Here is a 22,108-nt window from a genome sequence, read left to right on the forward strand (position 1 = left end):
TGCTTATTCTTTCAATCGGTAATGTGGAGCAACTGAGACATTGTGTTGCCTGTGACAACACTCCTTGAAAGTATTAACTCTTTGGTCCATTCATTGAATGAGTGATACTGTTTTGGATGATAAAAAAAAGCATATTTTATTGTATATATTTTATTTAAGTATAACATAGAATGGAGCTACAGGCACATTCATTCAGCACTCACTTTTCATGCATCCCAATCATAATCTTCTGGCATCTAATTTACAAATTTCTCAACTTTGATCTTTTCAAGAGTAAGTTTCTGGCCCATATGCATGCAACCTAGAAGAAATTTTTTCGAGAAATTTGGAAGCTGTAAAAATGCTATTAAATATTAATTTTTCCTGTTTTGACTATATAGCCAAACATCAGAACAAAACATGGTCTAATAAATCTTGCCAAAAAGGAAAATTAAAATTGAAATTTCTTTAAAAAAATAAAAATAATAAATTAAAAAAATTTGTAGGAAATATTAAAAAATTGTAAAAAATATAAAAAAAAACTTGTCATTACTTGTTTTTTCCTTTGCAGTAATAACCAAAGAAACTTAATCAAATAACACACACACACACATATATATGTGTGTGTGTGTGTGTGTGTGTGTGTGTGTGTGTGTGTGTGTGTGTGTGTGTGTGTGTGTGTGTGTGTGTTATTTGATTAAGTTTCTTTGGCTTGTGTAAGCCCACACCATCTTCATGCTTATTAAAAGGGCCATATCCCCTTATGCCAATTTTTTAAACTTATAAATGTAAAAGTAGCTATTACTTGTAAAAGTTGATAGATGGCACAGATCTCTAGAGTTTCAAGAGAATCTGTGAGTATAAAGATAATTTATTGATACTGCATTGATAGAACCCTGAAAATATACAAGATTTGATCAAAAAGCATAATAAATATAGTAAAAACTAATTTCATTCAGTGATAAATTTCAGTGTAATCATCTTCTGCAACTATACACTTGTTCTGTTGTGAATTGACTGAAATCATTTTTTTCATATCCTGCTTTAAATTTTCAAATAGCAAAAAAGTTACATGATGCCAAATCAGAAAATAAGATGGGCACAACATAGCAGGAATGTTTTTGCACTCAAGTGGCAAAATTTACATTCTTCAAATTTTGTCACTTTCGCTATACACAACAGAGGAGAAAAAAAGTATTTACTCAAAACAGCTTTCTACTAGACTGCTGTGCAACAAGTTGAAACTTGATGGGAACATACTCAAAAGATGTCATTGTAGGTCCCACTTAAAATCTTTATATGTACACGCACACACCCGCGCACATGCATACTACGTTGGTCCCTTATATGAAAAAATATACATATATATGTATGTATGTCATACAGCCCATACATGTTTTGAAATGGACTACACAAAGTGCTGCAGAGTGTTCTATGGTAGTACTACCCGTACATTGCACAATGTGTCTAACGCCCACACATGATCTAATGGATGTCATAGCATCAAATATCCTTTTCCATTATGTCCCAAATATGCTCACTTGGGTTTAAATTGGGTGGCCATGGAAGAATGGAGAATTCATTGTCACATTCCTGAAATTAGTTAGTCCTTGAAGCTAGAGTTGTCCGGATACACTGCCATCATAAAGGGGTGTACTCATTTGGCAATAATAGAAATGTAGGCATGCCACAAAAACAGTCATCAAACCATAACACCAGAGCCTCTACCTTGGCAAACACCAACATAGCATCCAGGTGCCATGGCTTTATGTTGCTTTCTCCAATTGCAGATTTATCCATCAGCATGATAGAGTTGGAAAATGGATTTATGAGACCAGGCGCAACAGATTTCCACTTGCCAGTGGTCCAGTGTTGGTGCTGATGTGCCCATGCAAGTTTCAACATGTTGCAGTTTCTTGTGTCTCACAGTGAGCATGGATACCTGTGACAGCCATCGACTGCCATAACCTATATGAGCTAATATCCAGTTCATAGTCCATGTGGATATTGGTCTTGCAGTTCCTACATTGTGCTGGGTGGTTAGCTGGCCAATTGTACTGCACCACTGCTATGTTACAAGATGGGACACATGGCACTCGCAACAGGTGACAACCACATTTGGCTGTTCCATGTGTGACTTTTGTCTGATAGTTTGACTGTTGTTGAGTTGGTCATGGAAGACTTGTGATGATGTTTTCTTCAAGAAACTGGCACCTGCACATCTTGTCCCCACAACCATTCCACGTTTGAAGCCAGTTGAAAAGATCTCTATGCCAACCCATTCTTCCTTGCAGACACTCAAAAATTGATTGCAAAGTGTGTGACCTACAATCTTATATCAACTGTTTCTGACTTTGAGCCTTTAACACTCTCACAGACCTAGCCCATTCTTATATACAAGGGGATGTTTCTAATGCAGAGCCAGCTCAGTGTGTAGATATGCACTGTGCTGCCACTTTATTAGGTACACCTACCCAGTAGCGTGTTTGAGCCTCCTTTAGCCTTCAAAACACCTGAATTCGTCTAGGCATGACTTGAACAAGATGCTGAAAACATTGTGCAGGAATGGAGTACTGTGCAGACATGAGTGTGTTACGCAGTTCCTTGAGATTCAACGGAGGCGTAGGCCTGCAGTGAACAGTCCTTTCCAGCTCATCCCAAAGATGTTCAATAAGATTGAGATCCGCGGACTGAGCGGGCCACTGTGGCAAAGAAAAGTCATTGTCATGTTCCTGGAACTATTCCATAGTGATTCGGGCTTTGTGCACCAGCACATTACCCTGCTGGAAGTAACCATCTAACTGAGGATAAACTGTCAACATGAACAGATGCACTTGGTCAGCAACGATGTTTAGGTACGATGTAGCATTCAGACTATGGGTATCAGTGGACCCAACATGTGCCAAGAAAATTCCTCACACCATAACACTGCCCCCACCACCTTGCACAGTAGTCGTCAGATATGACGGGTCCATTGATTCATGTTATTTTATTCAAATTATGAGCCTTCCATCAACATGATGCACCAGGAACTTTGACTAGTCAGACCAAGCAACTGTTTTCCAATCCTCGATAGTCCAGTGCTGATGTTGCTGTGCCCACAGAAGGCGTGCTCTATTGTTCCTCATTGATAACAAAGGTACACAATGTGGCCGTCGGCTGTTGTAGCCCATTCATGACAAAGTGCAACTAGTGGTCCGTTGCAATAATTTCTTTTGCCCACCCCAAGGTATTCTGGCGTGATGTTCAACATTGTGGCCTGTCTGTTTGCTTGCATGATTTTTAGCCATCCTCCTCTGACCTCTCTCATCAACAAGCGATTTTCTTCCACAAGAGTGCCATTGAGAAGATGTTTTCTGTTCGTTGTACCATTCTTGATACACCCTTGAAACTGTGGTGAGTGAAAAGTTCAGCATCTCTGAAACTGCCATTTCAGAGATACTTTGTCCAGCACATCTTGCACCTACTACCATGCCACGTTCAAAGTCCGTTAGATCACTCCTTTTCCCCATTCTTGCTACAGTTTGTATGCTTAACTTGTGAAGGGTTAAGAAGTAAAAAAAAAAAATTCCATTTATCTGTAGAATGGAATGCAATTCACAACTCCTATTTTAAGTTGCACTACTGAGTATTTCTTGCCATGACCACTCATTCTACAAGCCCACTCTTTATTTTAAATTTTCCAGTATTCTTTCCCCTCTTCCTCTTTCACGGGCTTCAAACACATTTGCATTCACTATTTGCAACAGAAGTATTTGTGTAACCCAGCAGTTCCTCATGGTGACTTCTTCATTCCATGCACTACTCTTACTAATTTCTGGCTAAGTAACCAGTACAATCATGTATGAATTGTTGAGGAGGCTTCCATTCCGCAGTGGGTTGTTTTTTTTTTGACTATCATGCATTCATGCATGAGTCGGTCTTTGCAAATCTGACACTCCATGGCTTTATATAATCTGACTCTGCCTCCAGATTTCCTAATGTAGGTACAATTGATTTATTTCTGAAATTCAAAACTTTCATTCCAAATACAGTGAAACTTCCCTTTAACGGACAGCCATGGGGAACGAAAATGTGTCCGCTAACAAGAAGTCTGAGGGAGAAAAAAAAAAAAAAAAAAAAAAAGAAAGAAAGAAAAATCGTTAAACATTTAATGTAAAATTAAATTAAAATATATACAGATTTTGAACAATATTTTTGTAAATAATATACAATTACATACACAAGATATAAAGAAAAATCGTTAAACGTTTAATGTAAAATTAAATTAAATTATATACAGATTTTGCACAATATTTTTGTAAATAATATACATACAATTGTGCTATGCATATTATGACTTTATCTTAAGAAAAATACATACAGTAATCACTTATTTTCTTCTGCACCTTCTTCCGGCTGATAATTTTGTTTTCAACATTTGTTTGGAGTGAAGAAACCATCGAAAGTCCTTCAGTATCTTCTTCAGCGGCGAAAAACATTTTTAAACGATTGATTTGTATGAGCACTTCTATTTTCATCGGTGGTTCGTCGTTAATATGTTCTTCGACAGAATGACCTCCTTCCATTTCTTCATCCTCATGAGGAACTTCTTGAAAAATATCGATGATAATGTCGTTGATATCTAGAGCACCATCTTCTGTAGTGAGGTTTGCGTCTATATCTTTGTAGCCAGGGTCACTTGTGGCCCTGGCTACAAAACAGTTCACGACAGTTTGTTTTCTAATTGCGTTTACTGAAGAGGAAATCCATTGAATCACATCCAGGATGCTGATTTTCTTTGCAAGGTCACTCGCACATGTTACATCGTTCGTGTTTGCAATGAGATGTCTTAAAACACGTTTTCTGTAGTGAAGTTTAAATTTTTTTATTATCCCTTGATCCAAGGGCTGACACTCTGCAGATGTGTTTGGTGGCAGAAAAACGATTTGAATGTTGGACAATTCAATGTGCGGGTGAGATGCAGCATTATCTATGAAAAGAATAATTTTTCTGTTTTGATGAATCATGTTTTAGTTAAAGTGACTTATCCATTCACTCATGATATCTCGTGTCATCCACACTTTTTTATTAGACTTCCAGTCAACATCCAAAAGATTCAACTTTATGCCCTTGAAACAACGAGGATTTTGTGGTTTTCCTATAACAAGAGGTTGTTCAAAGTCTCCCAGCATATTTGTACACAATAGTACAGTCAAGCGTTCCTTAGAAATGTTTCCGCCCTGGCACTTTTCATTTTTTAGACTCATTGTTTTTTCAGGAAGAGCTTTAAAAAACAACCCTGTTTCGTCACAGTTGTAAATATCCTTAGCTTCAAAATCACAACATAAATCTTCCAATTTAATAATCATCCACTCTGTTACAACCCCAGTATCAACAGATCCACCTTCACCACTTACGGTTTTCCAAGAAATTTTAAGCCGGGTTTTGAACTTGTCTAGCCATCCCACAGAAGCTTTGAACTCATTTACTCCCATAGATTTCGCAACCTCCAAAGCCTTTTCCCTAATAATAGGCCCATTAATGGGAATTTTTTTAGCACGTGCGCGACAAATTTGAAGTCCAACAGTTTTCGGGAATGATTTTTGAACGTGATCATTTCCGTGTTGCCAAAATTGTTTGAGCAGTTCATTTTTTTTCTTTAGGACGTCGCTTACCTGCGTCTTCCCGATTTTGAATTTTGCAGCGAGATTTTTGCGAACATTATTTTTTTGCCGATCATACGCATTAATGAGTTCGACTTTATCTTTTAAAGTTAAATGTTTACGAGAAGACATTGTGCACTTCACACGACACTGAACAAAACTGAAACTGAAAAGACTAAAGGCCGACCATATTCTCCCCCCCCCCCCTGCACACACCGAATTCATCAGAAGTTTTACACGTGCCTTAAAATTCTTGAAAAAGGGTTTAGAACCGCGACGTAAACCTTGATAAAATTCAGAGAATCGGAAATAGAAAATAAACACACGATTGAGGCAACGTGGAAGAAATGTTCCTAGAAAAAGGGCCGTGAGCTCGCCCGCTGTCCGTTATGGGGAGATCAAATTAAGTGCTAATCTAAACGAAACAGTGCAGATTGCCTGTCCGCGTCCGTTACAGAGAATGTCCGCTAGACAGAAGCTGCAAACACGTTAAAACCAATGGAGGTGAGTTGGGGAATTTGAAAATGTCCATTGTAGAGAGATGTCCGTTAACGAGAGGTGTCCGTTAGGAGAAGTTTCACTGTAATAAGTTCCTATCTCAGCCTTTAGTAATGCTATGTTTAACAGTGTCAAGTAGGGTTAAGCACAAGTATTACCAAAGTTCTTATAGTATTCTTTAAGAATGGATACTGATCTCTCATCAGCATTGGAATTAGTAGAGGCATATAATGCAAGAAAGCAAGCTTATATAGAAGCAGCCAAAAAATAGCCCTCCCCATTTCACCCATCAATTTACTCCAAACGTTTGTTTAGTTCAGCCTTGAATTTATTTAAGCTGTCAACTTCCACAACGACAGATGGACGTTTTCTCCAGCGATCAACGACCCGCTGGCTAAAGCAAATTACCGCACATCTATTCTACAACTGTCTTTCCTAAGTTTGAATTTATGTCCCCTCAGGTGCTTAATCTGAATAAGAGGAAGAATCCCAGCAGCATTGAGCCTACTGAAACCATTCAAGGCCTTATACACCTCATTCAGATCACCTTGCAGGTGCCTAGTCTCCAGATGCTGCAGTTTGCAGAACTTAAGCCTATCTTGGTAATAGCAACTCTTTATTCCATTCACTAATCTCGTTGTCATTCTCTGTACTCATTCTAGTAGCACAACATCTTTCCTAAAATGAGGCCTCCCGACCTGTATGTAGTACTTGAGGTGTGGCTTTATACAAGTGGATGATCACCTCCTTATCCCTGCTAGCAAAATTCCTATATATCATTAACAAGACCCCATGGACTACTCTTGCAGCCTGTCTTCATTGCTCAGAAAACTTCATATCTGAATGCACAATTAGCCCCAGGTCTTTTTCATTCTCCACTACCCTGAGTGCAGTACTGGTATGGTATGGTACTCTGGAGTTACGGCTACCCATATGCAGTACTTTCCATTTGTCAATGTTAAACTTCATTTCTGCCTCTCAGCCCATCTGCTCAACTTTTCTAGATCCTGTTGCAGTACTGTACCATCCTTACTGTCATTAACAACCCTACACACCTTCGTATTGTCTGCAAACTTCGACATTAAGCCTGGTATACCTTCATCAATATCATTGATAAATACAGAAAACAACAATGGGCCCAACACAATCCTCTGGGGAACTCCACTAATAACATTAGTCCATGAAGAGCAGTGTCCATTGATTATTACTTTCTGTCTTTTCCCACTCAACCATCCTTTTATCCATTGTAGCAACTTGCCCTTAACGCCATACTACTCCAACTTGTATGGTAGTCTTCCATGTGCAACAGTATCAAAAGCTTTCCTAAAATCCAAGTATATGATATCAAAATTATTTTTTAAATCCAGTTTCTTTGTGACCACATCATAACATCCAATCATATTGGTCGTACAAGACTTCTCCTTAATAAACTCATGCTGTGTCTGAACTATAACTGTAGTCTTGTCTAGATGATCCTGCAGTGCTTCTTTAACAAGTGACTCCATTATTTTCCCCGGAACAGAAGTTAAACTGACGGGTCTGTAATTACTGGTGTCACCTTTCGATCCCCCCTTTGCAAATTGGGGGCTTCCGTAGCCAGGTGGGAAGGAGCAGCAGTGCATAGCACACGCTTCTTGATTAGACTGGGGTTCGAGCCCGTCACCACGAAATACGGAGGATGCGGAAAGGTCAGGGAATGACCACCGCATATCCTGGAGAAATATGGCCTTAGTTGCTAATGCTCCTAAAAACCAAATAACAAATAAATAACAGGCAAATTGGGGATACATTTGCACATCTCCAGTCCATGGGGACCTCCCCTGAGTCAAAGGATGCCGATATAATCATGGCTAAGGGTCTGCTTACTTCCTGTGCTGTCTCCTTTAATATAACTGGATAGATCCCATCCACCCCAGGTGCCTTCCTTATGTTTAACTTCAGTAATTTCTCCTCCACTTTGCTCATTTAGCTCCCTGCCAGAGTTTGATAAACTTATGGCATCCCCCTCCCTGAATACCTCCTCATGTGTGAATGTAGATGCAAAATACTCATTCAGTTTGTCAGCTACCTGAGCAGAATCATCAATGATCGAACCATCGATATCAAGTGGACCAATCTGATTCATCCCCTTCATCCCAGAATTTACATAAGTAAAGAAGTCTTTATTGTTTTTCTTTGTATCCCTTGCCAAAGATTTCTTGTAATCTGCCTTTGCTTGCCTAACCTCCTATGTCACTTGATTACAGACAATATTATATCTACCATAAGCATCTGTCTCCTGATAATTTATATACAGTAAACCCCCGCTATTCGCGGTATCTGTATTCGCGTATTCGCAATCGCTGATTTAATATAAAATGAAACCTAAAAAAAAAATGCGAATTTTAAAGCGCCGTGAATATTATCCACCATAAAAAAACATGGGCGTGGCTAAAATTATCTTTCCCGGTCAAAACAGCGCTCAGTGGGTGGGGGGAGAGGGCTGACAAAATCGCGAGCGTGGATGTTTCTCGCTAATCCTTGTTCAGTATGTGTTATGCGCTTGTAATGGAAGTTTTCGTCGTTTGCTTTTAATTTATATGTTTATAAATTGAATAAATTTATCAATTCATAAATTGATATGCTTACAAAAGTGATAAATCTACCGTTTTGCAGTGTAAAACAGATTTTTTCGAGTGTGTTAACGGACGAAAGTGACTTTATTGTGGACAAGTTCTTTCTAACCCGTACAAAAATATGGCTACGAATAACAAGAGAAATGTGAAAATATCAAAGAAGGTGAATAAAATTTGGTGAATTGAGTTATTAGACAAAATTTCTAATGGTGAAAGTGTCTGCTCAGTGGCAAAACATTATAAAATCAATGAGTCAATGGTACGATCAATCAAAAAATCGGAAGAAAAAATCTGCCATAGTGTCCATGAAAATTCGCTAATTGTTTCAAAAATTTGCTCTGTAACTCGTGATGTTAAATTAGTAAAAATGGAAAACGCTTTAAATCTGTGGATAGAAGACCGAACTCAAAATAAAATTCTGTTAAGTTCACTCATCATTCGTGAAAAGGCAACTCCTTTATCAACACTAGCGAAACTGGTGATAGCACTGGCGGGATAAGTTTTTTTTTTTTGCTAGCAAAGGCACTGGTTTGAAAGATTTGTTTGTAATTTTATTACAAACAAATAAATATTACATTTAATTTCTAATAAATATTACATTTAATATTAAATTGTTTCTTATTTTCATTTCGATGCCTTATGCTTGCATTTCACTATGTACTGTCTATGTATAGTCATATTATGAAGGTACATATAGCATACATAGACAAAATTTTAGACTAGTTTTTCTTATATATTTCATACTTTGGAACAGAACCCCTTTATTACTATGGGAGCCATAACTCAGTATCCGCGACATTTCTCGGGAACGTAACTGTATATGCATCCTATGCCTTTTTCTTATCTGCTACGCATCTCATAAGTTCATCTGACATCCATTTAGGCCTAAACCTTGAATAGTATTTCTCTAGTTGGTATGAAAAGCCTAGTAGCTTCCAAGATTAATTTCTTTGAATGCTTCCCTTTTAGAATTTGCTCTTGTCAATATCATCAGTTGGTCCCACTGTATAGAATTTAAAAACTGTTTGAGACTACTTCAGCCTACTTTATGAAAGCAAAAATTCTTCCCTTTACCCTTGATAGTAGTTACATCTTTGAGTAAATCCCACATCACCACACTGATCATTGCTACCTAGTAGTTCCTTTATCTACAGATTCTTAATGCAGTGAATAATCACTGCTGATAATCAGATAAAGAGTATTACTCCCTCTGGTTGCCTCTCGAACATGCTACTGTAGAACAAATCATCCAATAAATCCACAAAAGTCTTGCCAATGTGTGAAGATAGCCTGATAGTGACCTTTCCCCACACAGAGCACTCTAACGCTGTGATTATTCCCCCTCCTCACCCCCAAACTCCTTTGTGACTTGATTACAGACTATCTTATATCTACTATAGTCATCTGTGTGTCCTGATAATTTATATGCATTTTTCTTCTCTGCCATGAGTCTCACTAGTTCATCTGACATTCATTTAGGCCTAAACCTTTAACAGTATTTCTTAGCTGGTATTAAAAGCCTAGTAGCTTTTCAAAATATTCAAATTCTAATATTCAAAATAAACAAAAAATAATTCATTACATTTACAAGCAAATACTGTTTAGTGCATTTCTCATTAAATTGCAGATATTTATCTGAAACTCCATATATTTTTGCATTGGCTATTATTAACTGACTATTAACTAATTAATTAATTAATAATTAGAAATTAAGAAAATTTTATGCATAATCCCCTAGCAAGCTCCTGGATAAGTGGAAAACACTTCATTTAAATATTTTTTAGAATTATGTTGGTGTGAATTTTAGCATTTTTCCGGTATTCATTTTCAATCTGCATTTAGTTATTTTTTTCATCATGTGCAAAGTGTGCCATTGCCCATACTTGTGTTAAATTTCCATAGAGCCTTTGTTCTGGCTTTATTTTCTGTCAATTCCCATCACAGAGCAGTGGGGGAAATATATATATTTATATATAACAAGATGCTGCTTACTAAAACTGTTCTATTTACTCTTATTATTCAAAATAGTAACAGAATAAAGGATAAAATGTTAAAGCAAACCATTTTTAATTATTATTTGCCTTTTATAACAAAAGCTAAATAATGATAAATAAAATACACTATGTTCCTGCTCCCTCTCACTTTCTTCTTCTTTTTTTTTTTTTTTTTTTTTTTTTGCATTAGCTAAAGGGTTAAACACTTGAAACAGTTAAGATGATAAACAAAAGAGAAAGCATACATGGGAAACCACAGTACATGAAATTTTATCATATGTTGAGCAAAGAGCACAATGTAAAATGATGCAGTATATGCATTGAAACTTAAATCACTTTTTCCACATGAAGTTTTACCTTGAATACAACAAATACTGTTAAATTCTGTTGTTTTGTATATTTATCAATGATATTGATGAAGGTATATCAGGCTTAGTGTTGAAGTTTGCAGATGATACAAAAGTTGGCAGTGTGCTACTGCAACAGGATCTAGATAATTTGGGCAGATAGGCTAAGAAGTGGCAACTGAAGTTTAACCTTGACAAATGCAAAGTACTGCATATGGGTAGAAGTAACCCCAGAGAAAAGTACCAACTGTGTGGTATACTACACTTAAGGTTTGTAGAAAATGAAAAAGACCTGGGAGTAATTGTGCAGTCAGATATGAAGTTTTCTGAGCAATGCAGACAGGCTGCCAGGGCAGGTCATGGGGTTTTGTCAATGATATATAGGAATTTTGCTAGCAGGGAAAAGGAGGTTATTGTCCCTCTGTGTAAGGCAATGGTTAGGCCATGCCTTGAGTACCACGTACAGGTCTGGAGGCCTCATTTTAGGAAGGATGTAGATTTGCTTGAGCGTGTACAGAGAAGGGCAACAAGATTGGTGAGGGGAATGAAGTGATCCTCTTACCAAGAGAGAGGCTTAAGTTCTGCAAATTGCAGTGGCTGGAGACTAGGCACCTGTGTGGTGATCTGATTGAGATGTATAAGGCCTTGCATGGATTGAGCACGCTGAATTCTGATGGAATCCTTCCACTCATTCAGATTACGAACCTAAGGGGACATAAATTCAAATTAAGAAAAGACAGATGTAGAATAGATGTGCAGAAATTTGCCTTTAGCCAGCGGGTGATTAATTGCTGGAACAAACTTCCATCTGTCGTGAAAGTTGATAGGTTAAATAAATTTAAGGAGGAACTGGACAAGCATTATCGAGAGAATGGTGTGTTTTTTTTTTTTTTTTTTTTTTTTGGCTGATGCTGCATAAGCTCATACACTTGCTTTCTTGCATCACATGCCACTACTACTAATACTTCAATGAGTGGTTACCCGCATCTAGTGTAATCAACTTACTGAAATATTGGTTATTAAGTTGCATTTTTGCATTCATTTCAAAATTTCATTCATTTCCTGTCACCACAAAAAGTTAAGAAAAGAGTTGGGCTGTATGAAATTCTGAATCAGACTAGGTAATATCCATTGTAATCAGGGAGGATACATTTTTTAACTAACTACTGATGCCCACATTATTTCAGAATTGCACTATAGTGTTGGAATGGGATCAAGAGTAACTTGTGTATACCAATTTTCCTTTTTATATTGCTAACAGTATTGAAATTTCCATCAAAAAGTCCATTTTAACTGAAAGAAAAATTTAACTCTAAATTTTGTGCATAAGAGTGCAAGGATTAAAAAAATTAATATTCCTAAAACTACTTTATTATTTCTAGACTTGAAATGATATCTGCAAAATGTTAAAATTGGCATAAAAATGGTTGAATTACTGGAATGTTTTTGGTCAAGTTTTACTTGCGTTTATTTCAATATGTTCATTTTGTGAAAAATGAACAAGTATATTCATTTTTCACAAAATTTGTATGCAGGGCATTGTTAAAATAGTCTCTTTTTTGGACTTACTGTTCTTACTTGTGTATTTCTTCCAAGCAGTTAGATCTGTTTTAACCATTTACACATCAGCGTGAAAGGTTAAAATAGATCTAATTTCTTTGGAGAAAGACATTTACATTAATTTTTTTTTTATCACCAATTATTATTTCTTTGAATTTGTGTAAAGTCTCAGAACTTGCTTATGAGTTATCTTCAGTATTAGCATTATAATTTTTTGTAATGATCTTTAAATATTACAACTTTTTCAGTGTGTCCATCATATCTGTGGAGGCCATAGCAGCTATATAACAGCCGTTAGTTTCATGATGGATGATACTAGACTTGTATCCTTAGGTGGAAAAGATTGGAGTATTTTTCAGTGGATTGTCTCATAAGAGTGATGGGGAAATGTTTGCTTACCATCTTAATGCATGGGTTTGTGTAGTCAAGCAGATGTACAAACTACACTTTGCTTTTTTTTTATGAGTCAACTAATCATGCATTGTTTGCATAATTAGTGTAATACTGATAATAATATTCAAAGTAACATTTCATCACATGTATACAGTGTACATCCATGAATATTTTCTTTCTGACAATATGCCTGCCACTGGTAATTTTTGTGGGTTGTACATACACAGACTCTTGCCTAAATGTTATTTATGGCACCTCTGTCTGCTGATTAGCTCAGAGAAGAATAAGGTTTTTCTAGTTTCCTATTACATATTTTAATCTTCAGATTAAAATATTATATGGATATTTTTATGATACTAATTGTACAGTGCCTTTGTAAATTTACCAGAGATAAGTGGAGATCAGCAAATCTTTTTCTGTTTGGCAAAAAGAAAAAAGCTACTTATTGCAGTTTTAGGGAATTGTTCACATATATTTTATATGATGTACATATAAATATATACTTCAGTATAGACTGACTTGTAGAATAAGAAGATGAAAATGCTACAGATCTGGTTGCAGTATATTATATTGACTTGTGAATGTACTATTTTTACCTTGCCACTTGCCTTCTCTGATGAATGAGAGGTAAAAGTAAATATTTATAAATAAAGCTTTATTAATATTTTGTAATTAATGTTACATAGCTCCTGGCAACTAATTTTTTTATGAACTGTTTAATGAAACTTTTTTTCAATGGAATGTATATTAAATTTTTGACCAAACTCTTTTACTCCTTGTACTCCCTGCTGCACTTTTTTTTTTTTTTTTATTTATCGACAATCTTTGTACAGAAATTCATTTTTCAATAATTTAATGATGTAGAGCATTATTTTATATCAAGATACAAATTTTGAATGCTGGTTAGCTATATATATTCTAGAATAAGCATTAATCTGATATGTAAAATTCAAGTGGAACCCATTTAAAAGGATTCCATGCTACCTGAAAGTTCAAATTGTTTGGTACCAAGAAATGTCCCATAACTTAACATAATTTTACGTCATTTGAAAAACTCCTGTTTAAAAAGGTTTCTCACATAAGAATAATTTTCTCTTAATTATTGCATAACTGACAGTTAACTCACATATGTTTTTACTAGTCTACACATAATTGCCCATACTACTTCATATTGAGATTGGTTATAAACTACCCATACAGAGTGGATTATTCACTACACGTATCCTACCTGCCAATGATAGCCGGATATAAATTTGTATTAGAAAATAAATAAAAACTAATTTTCTTTCTATGGTGGTGTGCAAGAAGTTGCTCTGGTATTGTACTAATTCAAATAAACAGCACTTGCTGTTTATTTGAAGTAGTGCAATGTTAGTACTAAGCTTGCAGTTGTGTTCAGTTGACTGGACCAAATGATTTTTAGTTATTTTGCATTCTATAACATGGATAAGGATCCATGTGGATTTCTTTTTTGAAAATTTTAGAAATCTCTGTTAATTTTTCTCTGTGAACCTATATTGGGTTCAAAGAGACAATATTGGGTCTCTCCTTCCACCAACTTAGCCACCCATCTGTAGGCTTAAAATTATTTACACTGAGTTCATTTGCAAATTCATTCATCTTTTTGCATAGGACATTTCTACTGGTAGGAGCATTTTTGAAGCTTATATTTCTGAACCATCTCAGAAGCACTTCTTCCACAAATTCATTCTTTCCAGTCTTTTTCTTATCTTGTTCATATTATCATTCTCAGTCGCTCCCAATTCTTGTGATTTTCAATTCTTTAAAAGTTTACACAAAAGAGGCTGTGAAACACTGAGTTTTAATGCAGCTTCTCTCAGACTACACTTAGAATTTTGTTCTTTTCACTCAGAGTTAAATCTCTATTTCTGTGATATTTCTATTCTAAGAAAAAATAAATCGCAGTTCAGTTCTCAATAGACATTGGTTGCCCACTAAGGTCATGTAAGAACAATAAGTTCACAGAAGGCAGACACTGGATACAGTACAGTCCAGTGAGATCACATGATCACTTGTTGGAAAATTTGGACAGTGTAATTAAATGCCAGTAACTTGTCGTACAATTGTAGTTGTAAAACGTAAAACTTTACAATAGTGGATACGTTGCTCCTTTCTCCATCTATATAGCCCGATAGCGAAAGCATCACTTTCTTGATTGTTCACTTTCTTTTGTTAACCGGCACTCTCTTGCTTTTCCTGAAAGCTACATGTGACAGGAATTAGAAATTAAAAGGCACTGCTTTTGCAGGACAAGGTTTGAACATTATTTGAATTGGGGTTCTCAATAATTGACAAATTTCTGACTTATACACAATTTTAGATGTTTTGGGAGATATTTCTCCTAATTGAAACAAGAAATGATAATAAGTGACAGCATGATCATATAAAGCAGCAGAATTTACATACATTATTAATATAAATGGTTTTGGATTTTCATTTTTGATTATAATAAGCAGCTGATAACATTAACTGGCATTCTGATAGTATTACTGACAGGGAGGAAAAAATTTGTGAGAAATGTTAATAAATGATAGCACTATTGACTGGTGATAACCCATAAAGAGATGAATTAGTATTAGCAATGGCAAATAATGCAAGGAACAAGCTTATACAGCATCAGTCAAAAAAAATCTTCCTCACCTCATCTGTACACTCCACCCTTCTATTAAAAATTATTAAATTTGTCTAATACTTCCTTAAATTTATTCTAACTAGCAACTTTCGCACACCAGACAGAAGTTGTTCCACCAATCACTGTCTGGCTGAAAATCAAATTTCTGTACATCAATCCCCAGCCATTCTTTTTCAATTAAGTTTATGTATGTTGTCAGAGAAAGAGTACAGATGCCATCAAAATTTACTTTACTCAATCCATTTAAAGCCATAAATACTTCAGTGACTCTCCTCGAAGGTTCCTAGTTTCCATATGCTACAATTTTCAGAACTTAAGCAGTTCTTTTATGTTATAAGAGCACCTGATGGGCAACAGTATCAAGAACCAGTGCATGTGGGCTAAGTAGAACTTTTAACCCTGAATCCTGATAGTGAGTTGCCTTGATATTCTACTCCCACTTTTCTAATTATGATAGAGAAGTGTTATTTGGAGTAGTGTAATACCATGGCAACTTGTGAAGGTGGAGAGTTATTCATATGAAAGTTCTATACCCTTACAGAAAACATTTTTTTCACCTTTTCTAATTAGAAGCTTTGGTTTGTACAGCCCAAATGGGAAAATATATGTCCATTTGCCATTGGTGTCTTTATACTTCGCTTAGCCATTAAGCTTTTATTTATTTTTTGACCTCCTTATCTTTCTCATATTCACTTGATTAATCAGACATTCATTTAGAGTTTTGTAATTATTACTGCACAGTGATTGCATGTGCACATCATTTATTTAAGTTTTGGCTATTTCTGTCTAAGCTGTGTTAACTGTATTTTACTGCTGGCTTCAAATCCAGCAGTAAAATGGAAATAGTTTTTAGTTTAATAATGATTTTCTTCCTAGCTTCAAAATTTTGTTTTGGGAGAGGGGAAAAAAAAAAAATTGGCTTCACCCACTTAAGACGCTTCCTTCCACTTCAGAAATTGAAATCGCTTGCTTCCTTCAAAAATACATATATGTATAACCTGTATGTACAATATATACAGCTTGTACTATATAGAAAAAGCTTAAGCTCTTTTTTTTTTTTTTTTTTTCGATAATTCATTATTCTAATTATTACATTTCATGATAGTATATATCAGTTATAAATAATCAATTATTGTTTTTTCTGGCATTAAAAGCCAAAATACTTCTCTTATTGTGTTAATTATACAACTTATGTTTGAAAAAGGTGAATTAGTTTTAAAAAATTTTGTTAAAAAAGAAAGCTTGCTGAACAAGATGTGATTAGGAATTTGCTTATCTCAAAAGAAAGCTTGACAGTTCTGAATGCTACTGTTTACTAATAACGATGGTTATCACTCATATCCTCTCTGCTGTGTTGTTAGAAGACACAGTTTAAGACACAATTTGCCCAACATTATCAAACTAAATATCAATGGCAAGAAGTGTAATATATATATATATATAAATATAAATTTAAGAGTAAATTAAAAGAATGGGTAAACTGAGTAAGATGCAAGTACACTGAAATCACTATTATAACTATAGAAACAATCAGGAAATGGTGTGTGTGTGTGGGGGGGGGGGAATAAGGGTGTTGCAGAAGGAATATGTTTCTAAATAATAATTCAGAATATGTTAATCGAAAGGCCAATATGTTAAGTGCACAAGCCAATTAAATAAATTTAACCCAGCTCCCCTTGATAAAACTGAAGTCAAAAATTGTGGAATGTTTATAAATCTTTCATGAAATGAATTATCTGTGAGTTCACTAATCAAAGACACCTATCTCCATATTTATAAACAAAAATTATACTGTAGATTGCAGCATATAAATCAGCCTTTGAAGCATGAAAAAAATCATCTGATATTTTAGGGATGACTCTGCCAGGTATAAAATCCTGTGATTGAATTAAGGCTCGTGCTTAGGTTTAGAAAAACAGAAATTAATACTAATATATTTACAATTTATTACACATATTTTTACACGAATTTATATTATTGCTAACTTTTTGATACCAAGAATCTGTTCATCTTTTTAAGAATTCAAATTGCCAAATTTCTTATGACAAACATGCTTTCATATTGAGGCATTATTTACATAGAAACCAATTTGCAGTACAGTGCTAAACAGGCACCAAGGGATGGCTCAGTTACATAATCAAGGCCTTCCATGTACATACATCACATCACATCAGTAAGAGCAATGTACTATCATCACCTATTCCAGTAGGTTTTGGTCTCATAACCTTCTACATAAGCACACAGTGTAATATCACAGTATAAACTTTTGATTAAGTACACAGGGTCCTTAAAGTGTGGCTTTTTTACATCTCATGTAGTGGCACCATTACACAAGATGTGAAAGGTGATTGTGAAAAAAGGGGTTGACTTACGTGGTGAATATGTGATTAAGAAAGAACTTTCAAGGTAAAAAACAAGTCAACGTATCCTAGAATATATGGCAGTTCTGTAGAACTTAAATAATTTAAACTTCAAAAGGAATTCCCAATTATGTACACAATCTTACATAAAATAGTATTTCAAATTCACTTTAGAATTCATTTTCAAGTCTGAAAAGGGTTGGAAATTCAACCACCACACAAGCCTGTTACAGATTTATTTATAGATATGCAATTCAACCTCTTTCCAGACTTGAAAATGAATTCCAAAGTGAATTAGAAATACCATTTTATGTAAGATTGTGTACTTAACTGGGAATTCCTTTTGTAGTTTGAGTTATTTAAAGTGTAAATAAACTAAAGTATTTCAGAATAAAATGACACTTCACTGCATAGAGGAAAAACATTTAATTAATAGCTTCCTGTAAAATCATCACATTGAAAAATATATCAATAAACTATGTTATGCTATTTTCACATGTTGTTGATGAAGTCCGTAGAGTTAAGCATCTTTTGCTTAGTGGAAGTTGGCATCTGTTTCAAAAGATGTGAAAGATATGATGCTCTGTACCTTGAACTAGAGCTGAAATTTTAGAATTTTACATCTCATGTAGTGGCACCTGAAGACAGTTCTGCCTGAGTCATGCCCGAACCGTACTATTTGCTACCTGATCCTTGGCTGAGCTGGCCCAAAGCATGAAGGCTAGGCTCACCTTGCCTTCACTTGATAGACAAGACCTCTTGTCTATCGAGTTGTCTACCTTTCCTTACAAATCACCAATTTCATTAGGATTTTTTCCTACATAAAAGCTATATCACTTGATTAATAAAGTTATTTATAACTCCCCATGGTGTTTGTCTTAAGAAGTCATAACTTCTACTCACTTTTTTTTTGCATGCTTTAAGGACCTAACATGAACATAAATGAAACAATTAGTGACCTATTCCACTTTTGTGCTAAAAGTTTAACAGAAGTTTAATTGCATGGCAACATTTTGTATAATTATTCCACATACCATGAAGCCACTGCATCAGCTTGTCTGATGTTTCCATACTTTTAAGGTGCTGTGCATTTTGTGTATTTATAACAAGCGACAGTGTATACTCGACCACATTGTGGAATTACAAACATTAGGTACCATTCTGAATGTTGTTCTGAGACTTTAAATGAATGTAAAAGTGAAATGTGGAGATATACTGATGATTATGAATGAACACACTAACCTATATTTCATTGCAGTCTTTGGAAAAATAAAGAGAACTTAACAGTGATTTATGAAATGTGGACTATTCATATGTCCAGTGTAAATAAACAAATATTCATCCAATACAAACTGGAGAACCATGCAAACACAAACTAATCCATAGCTACAATATATACATTAATGTAGTAAAGAATAATGAAAATTGTGGTGTTGGGGTTCCAAGTGAATATCTGTAATCATTATGTATAAAACTTACCATTAACAAAATAGACTATCGATGCTTTTGGATAAGAGTATTTGGGTGGGTGGGGGACTACAAGTATCTGTAAAAAATTATTCAAAAATAAATTCAGCTTTAACTGAATTTTAATACAAATTTGGCATGTGATATTAAAGATCAGCTGTCGTAGTAATCATAAAGTGCACACATAAATGATTCATTGTTATAAGATTAAATAACATATTTATTTATAAAAATTATATATATGTATATATATAGAGAGAGAGAGAGAGAAAGATTTATTTTATGCATTTATTTTTTATATTTTTTAAAATATCAGCAAGCTCCGACGGTTGATTCAGAGCTTGCTAAATCAGCAGCTTAAGATGTCACATGACATACATCCTGTACTGCACGAGAGAATAATAAGGATGAAATGCCATGCTGATTGGCTCGATAGAAGTCTGCTTATAATAATACAGGACTTGCCCCCATCCCCTTCTCTAGTATCAGGTATTTCTAGTCCATGTGTTGTCCTCGATTGCAACATAAACAGTGCCAGATAACTTTGTTCTATGTTTTCTCTATCATGAGGTACATACTAATAGAAGTAACTTTTTCTTTGAAATAAAAAATGGCTCGAGGAAGCCTGAAATACTTATTGTAATGTTTCATAAAATGTTAACCAAAATATTACCTTATTGTACCCAAACTCAAATGTTATCTGTTCTACTCGGTCTGACTGGAGCAAAGTTGTGATTTGTGCTGCTACTAAGTCTGTCCATGCAGACCTCTATCTTGAATTGTTTGCTGAAGTGAAGTGGCACCATTTTTGAGTATGAAACACTACATCTCTGCCAAGATGATCTCGGAACTGTCAGATGCGTATGGTGAGGTATCATAGTACAAAACCTGTGAATGATATTATTAGTGCTGAAGTTGTCTAAAACAGATCATGTGTGGATGAATGCTGTCTTGCATAAAAACATGTGTAACACTAACCTTTTATATATCTGGTGGCACAGACACTCAAAAAAAAAAAAAAATTGGGACTGATGAATACTATTCTGTCACTTCTACAAGTGCAGGAGGTATTTTTGAATTTCACATGAATTGGTTTTCATCAGAATCTAAATAAGGGATCATTGTTAAAATTAAACTGTGCCTTATCACTCCATAAGATGTTTGATACCTATTCATTTTAAACTACCATTCATGCAAGGCAGTTCCATACAAAAACCAGTCAAGTTGCTAAATTTCCAGAAGTTATAGGTGGCAACTTGATAAGAGATAATGAACAGTTTTTCTTATTCACAATGGAATTCAACGTTGCCAACGTTCAGGGAGTGCCCTGAGCACTTTTGCCACCTTGTGCACTGGTTGATGTATGCACTTGTGAATTTTATCTCTTTGGCAGTATGGAGGACTTGGTTGTTTCAATTCCACCACTTCTAACATCTTTAGGTTTAATTTCCTTAAATTTGGCAGTCATTTTTTACAGATACTATACAGTTAGTTTTTTTTGGTCATTTGGCAAAACATCACACATGTTTTATCTGTTAGCACTCTTTTAGTGCTTCCATAATTCTTTGGTTCTTGTGAAATAACTTTATATTAATTGTGCAAACCATTAATTCTAGAGACATTAGTATTACTAAGACCAAATAATGCAAGGAAGCAAACTTTTTCTGTGTCAACCAAAAATAGATAATAAAATAGAATATTCATTCATAGTGTACAGGTTAGGAATGACTTCTGATGACTGCAAAGAGTGATCAGTATTGTTACTGAAAATCTAGCGTGATATTCAGATTCATTCATTCATTTATATACACTTATGCGAGCACTTTAGCTCCATAATGTTAACTTCTGAAACTTGTTTATTTTCTCCTAATCACCGCTAAGTTCTTCCTTTGAAATGGGAGCAATTCATTGGTGACTATAGATTTTTAAAAATTTATTCCACATCCTTTGCAACAGGATGAATAGTTCAATATGCAGAGACTTCTAAACAGAACTGAAAAGATACCTGTCAAAAGTGATTTATTATTTGAATATGGGGGTCATAGAAATAACAGATAATGAAGCAAAAAAAAGGGGGGGGGGTTTGCTTATACTTAAAATATTTAGATATACAATTGTGAATAAACAGAATCTCGTTTGATCCAGTTATTACAATAAGAAGAGTCAGAGAGTGTCGTCTTGTTTTACATTAAGACAAAAAACTATCTACAAGGGGTCATAATCTACTACCGGTATAAGAAGTCATATACAGTAGAGCATCAAAAATCCAAATGTCAGTAATCTGAACGAGCCAGCATTTATTTATTTTTTTATGCTGGTGCCATAAAATAATTATAGTAAGCACCAGTTATTGTGATCACATTTGTGAATTGAATGTTTATTCTATTAAACGCAATTCTAATAAGTGAAAATCAGAGGAACATTATCCACAGGCTATAAAAATTAACATATCAAGCACAAATTTACACTTTTATTACCTTACCAATTAACAAAATTAAATGTTACGCAAAAATCAACAAACTGAACGCTATCCAACTCTCAACTACTCTTGCTGAAAAGAGAAAGATCTGACAGCAAAGAAACTGAGTTTGAAAATA

At 34.9% G+C, this 22,108-nt stretch overlaps 1 protein-coding gene across 5 annotated transcripts in view; it reads left to right on the forward strand.

The window, feature by feature from the left end:
* Positions 1–13,492, forward strand: part of LOC150084715 (echinoderm microtubule-associated protein-like 2) — a 364,524-nt gene extending 351,032 nt beyond the window's left edge. For 3 of the 5 annotated variants that reach the window (XM_090376571.1, XM_090376569.1, XM_090376570.1), the window contains exon 21: positions 12,887–13,490. In XM_090376571.1, coding sequence (XP_090232697.1) covers positions 12,887–13,012 — 126 coding nt within the window. In that variant the 3' untranslated portion in view covers positions 13,013–13,490. Of the gene's footprint in view, positions 1–12,886 lie in introns of all 5 variants that reach the window. The other 2 variants (XM_090376573.1, XM_090376572.1) reach the window with 2 other exon arrangements.
* Positions 13,493–22,108: the final 8,616 nt, after the last annotated feature.

This window comes from Mastigoproctus giganteus, chromosome 6, assembly GCF_048544385.1.
Source record: "Mastigoproctus giganteus isolate SK-2022 chromosome 6, ASM4854438v1, whole genome shotgun sequence".
Taxonomy (NCBI): domain Eukaryota; kingdom Metazoa; phylum Arthropoda; class Arachnida; order Uropygi; family Thelyphonidae; genus Mastigoproctus; species Mastigoproctus giganteus.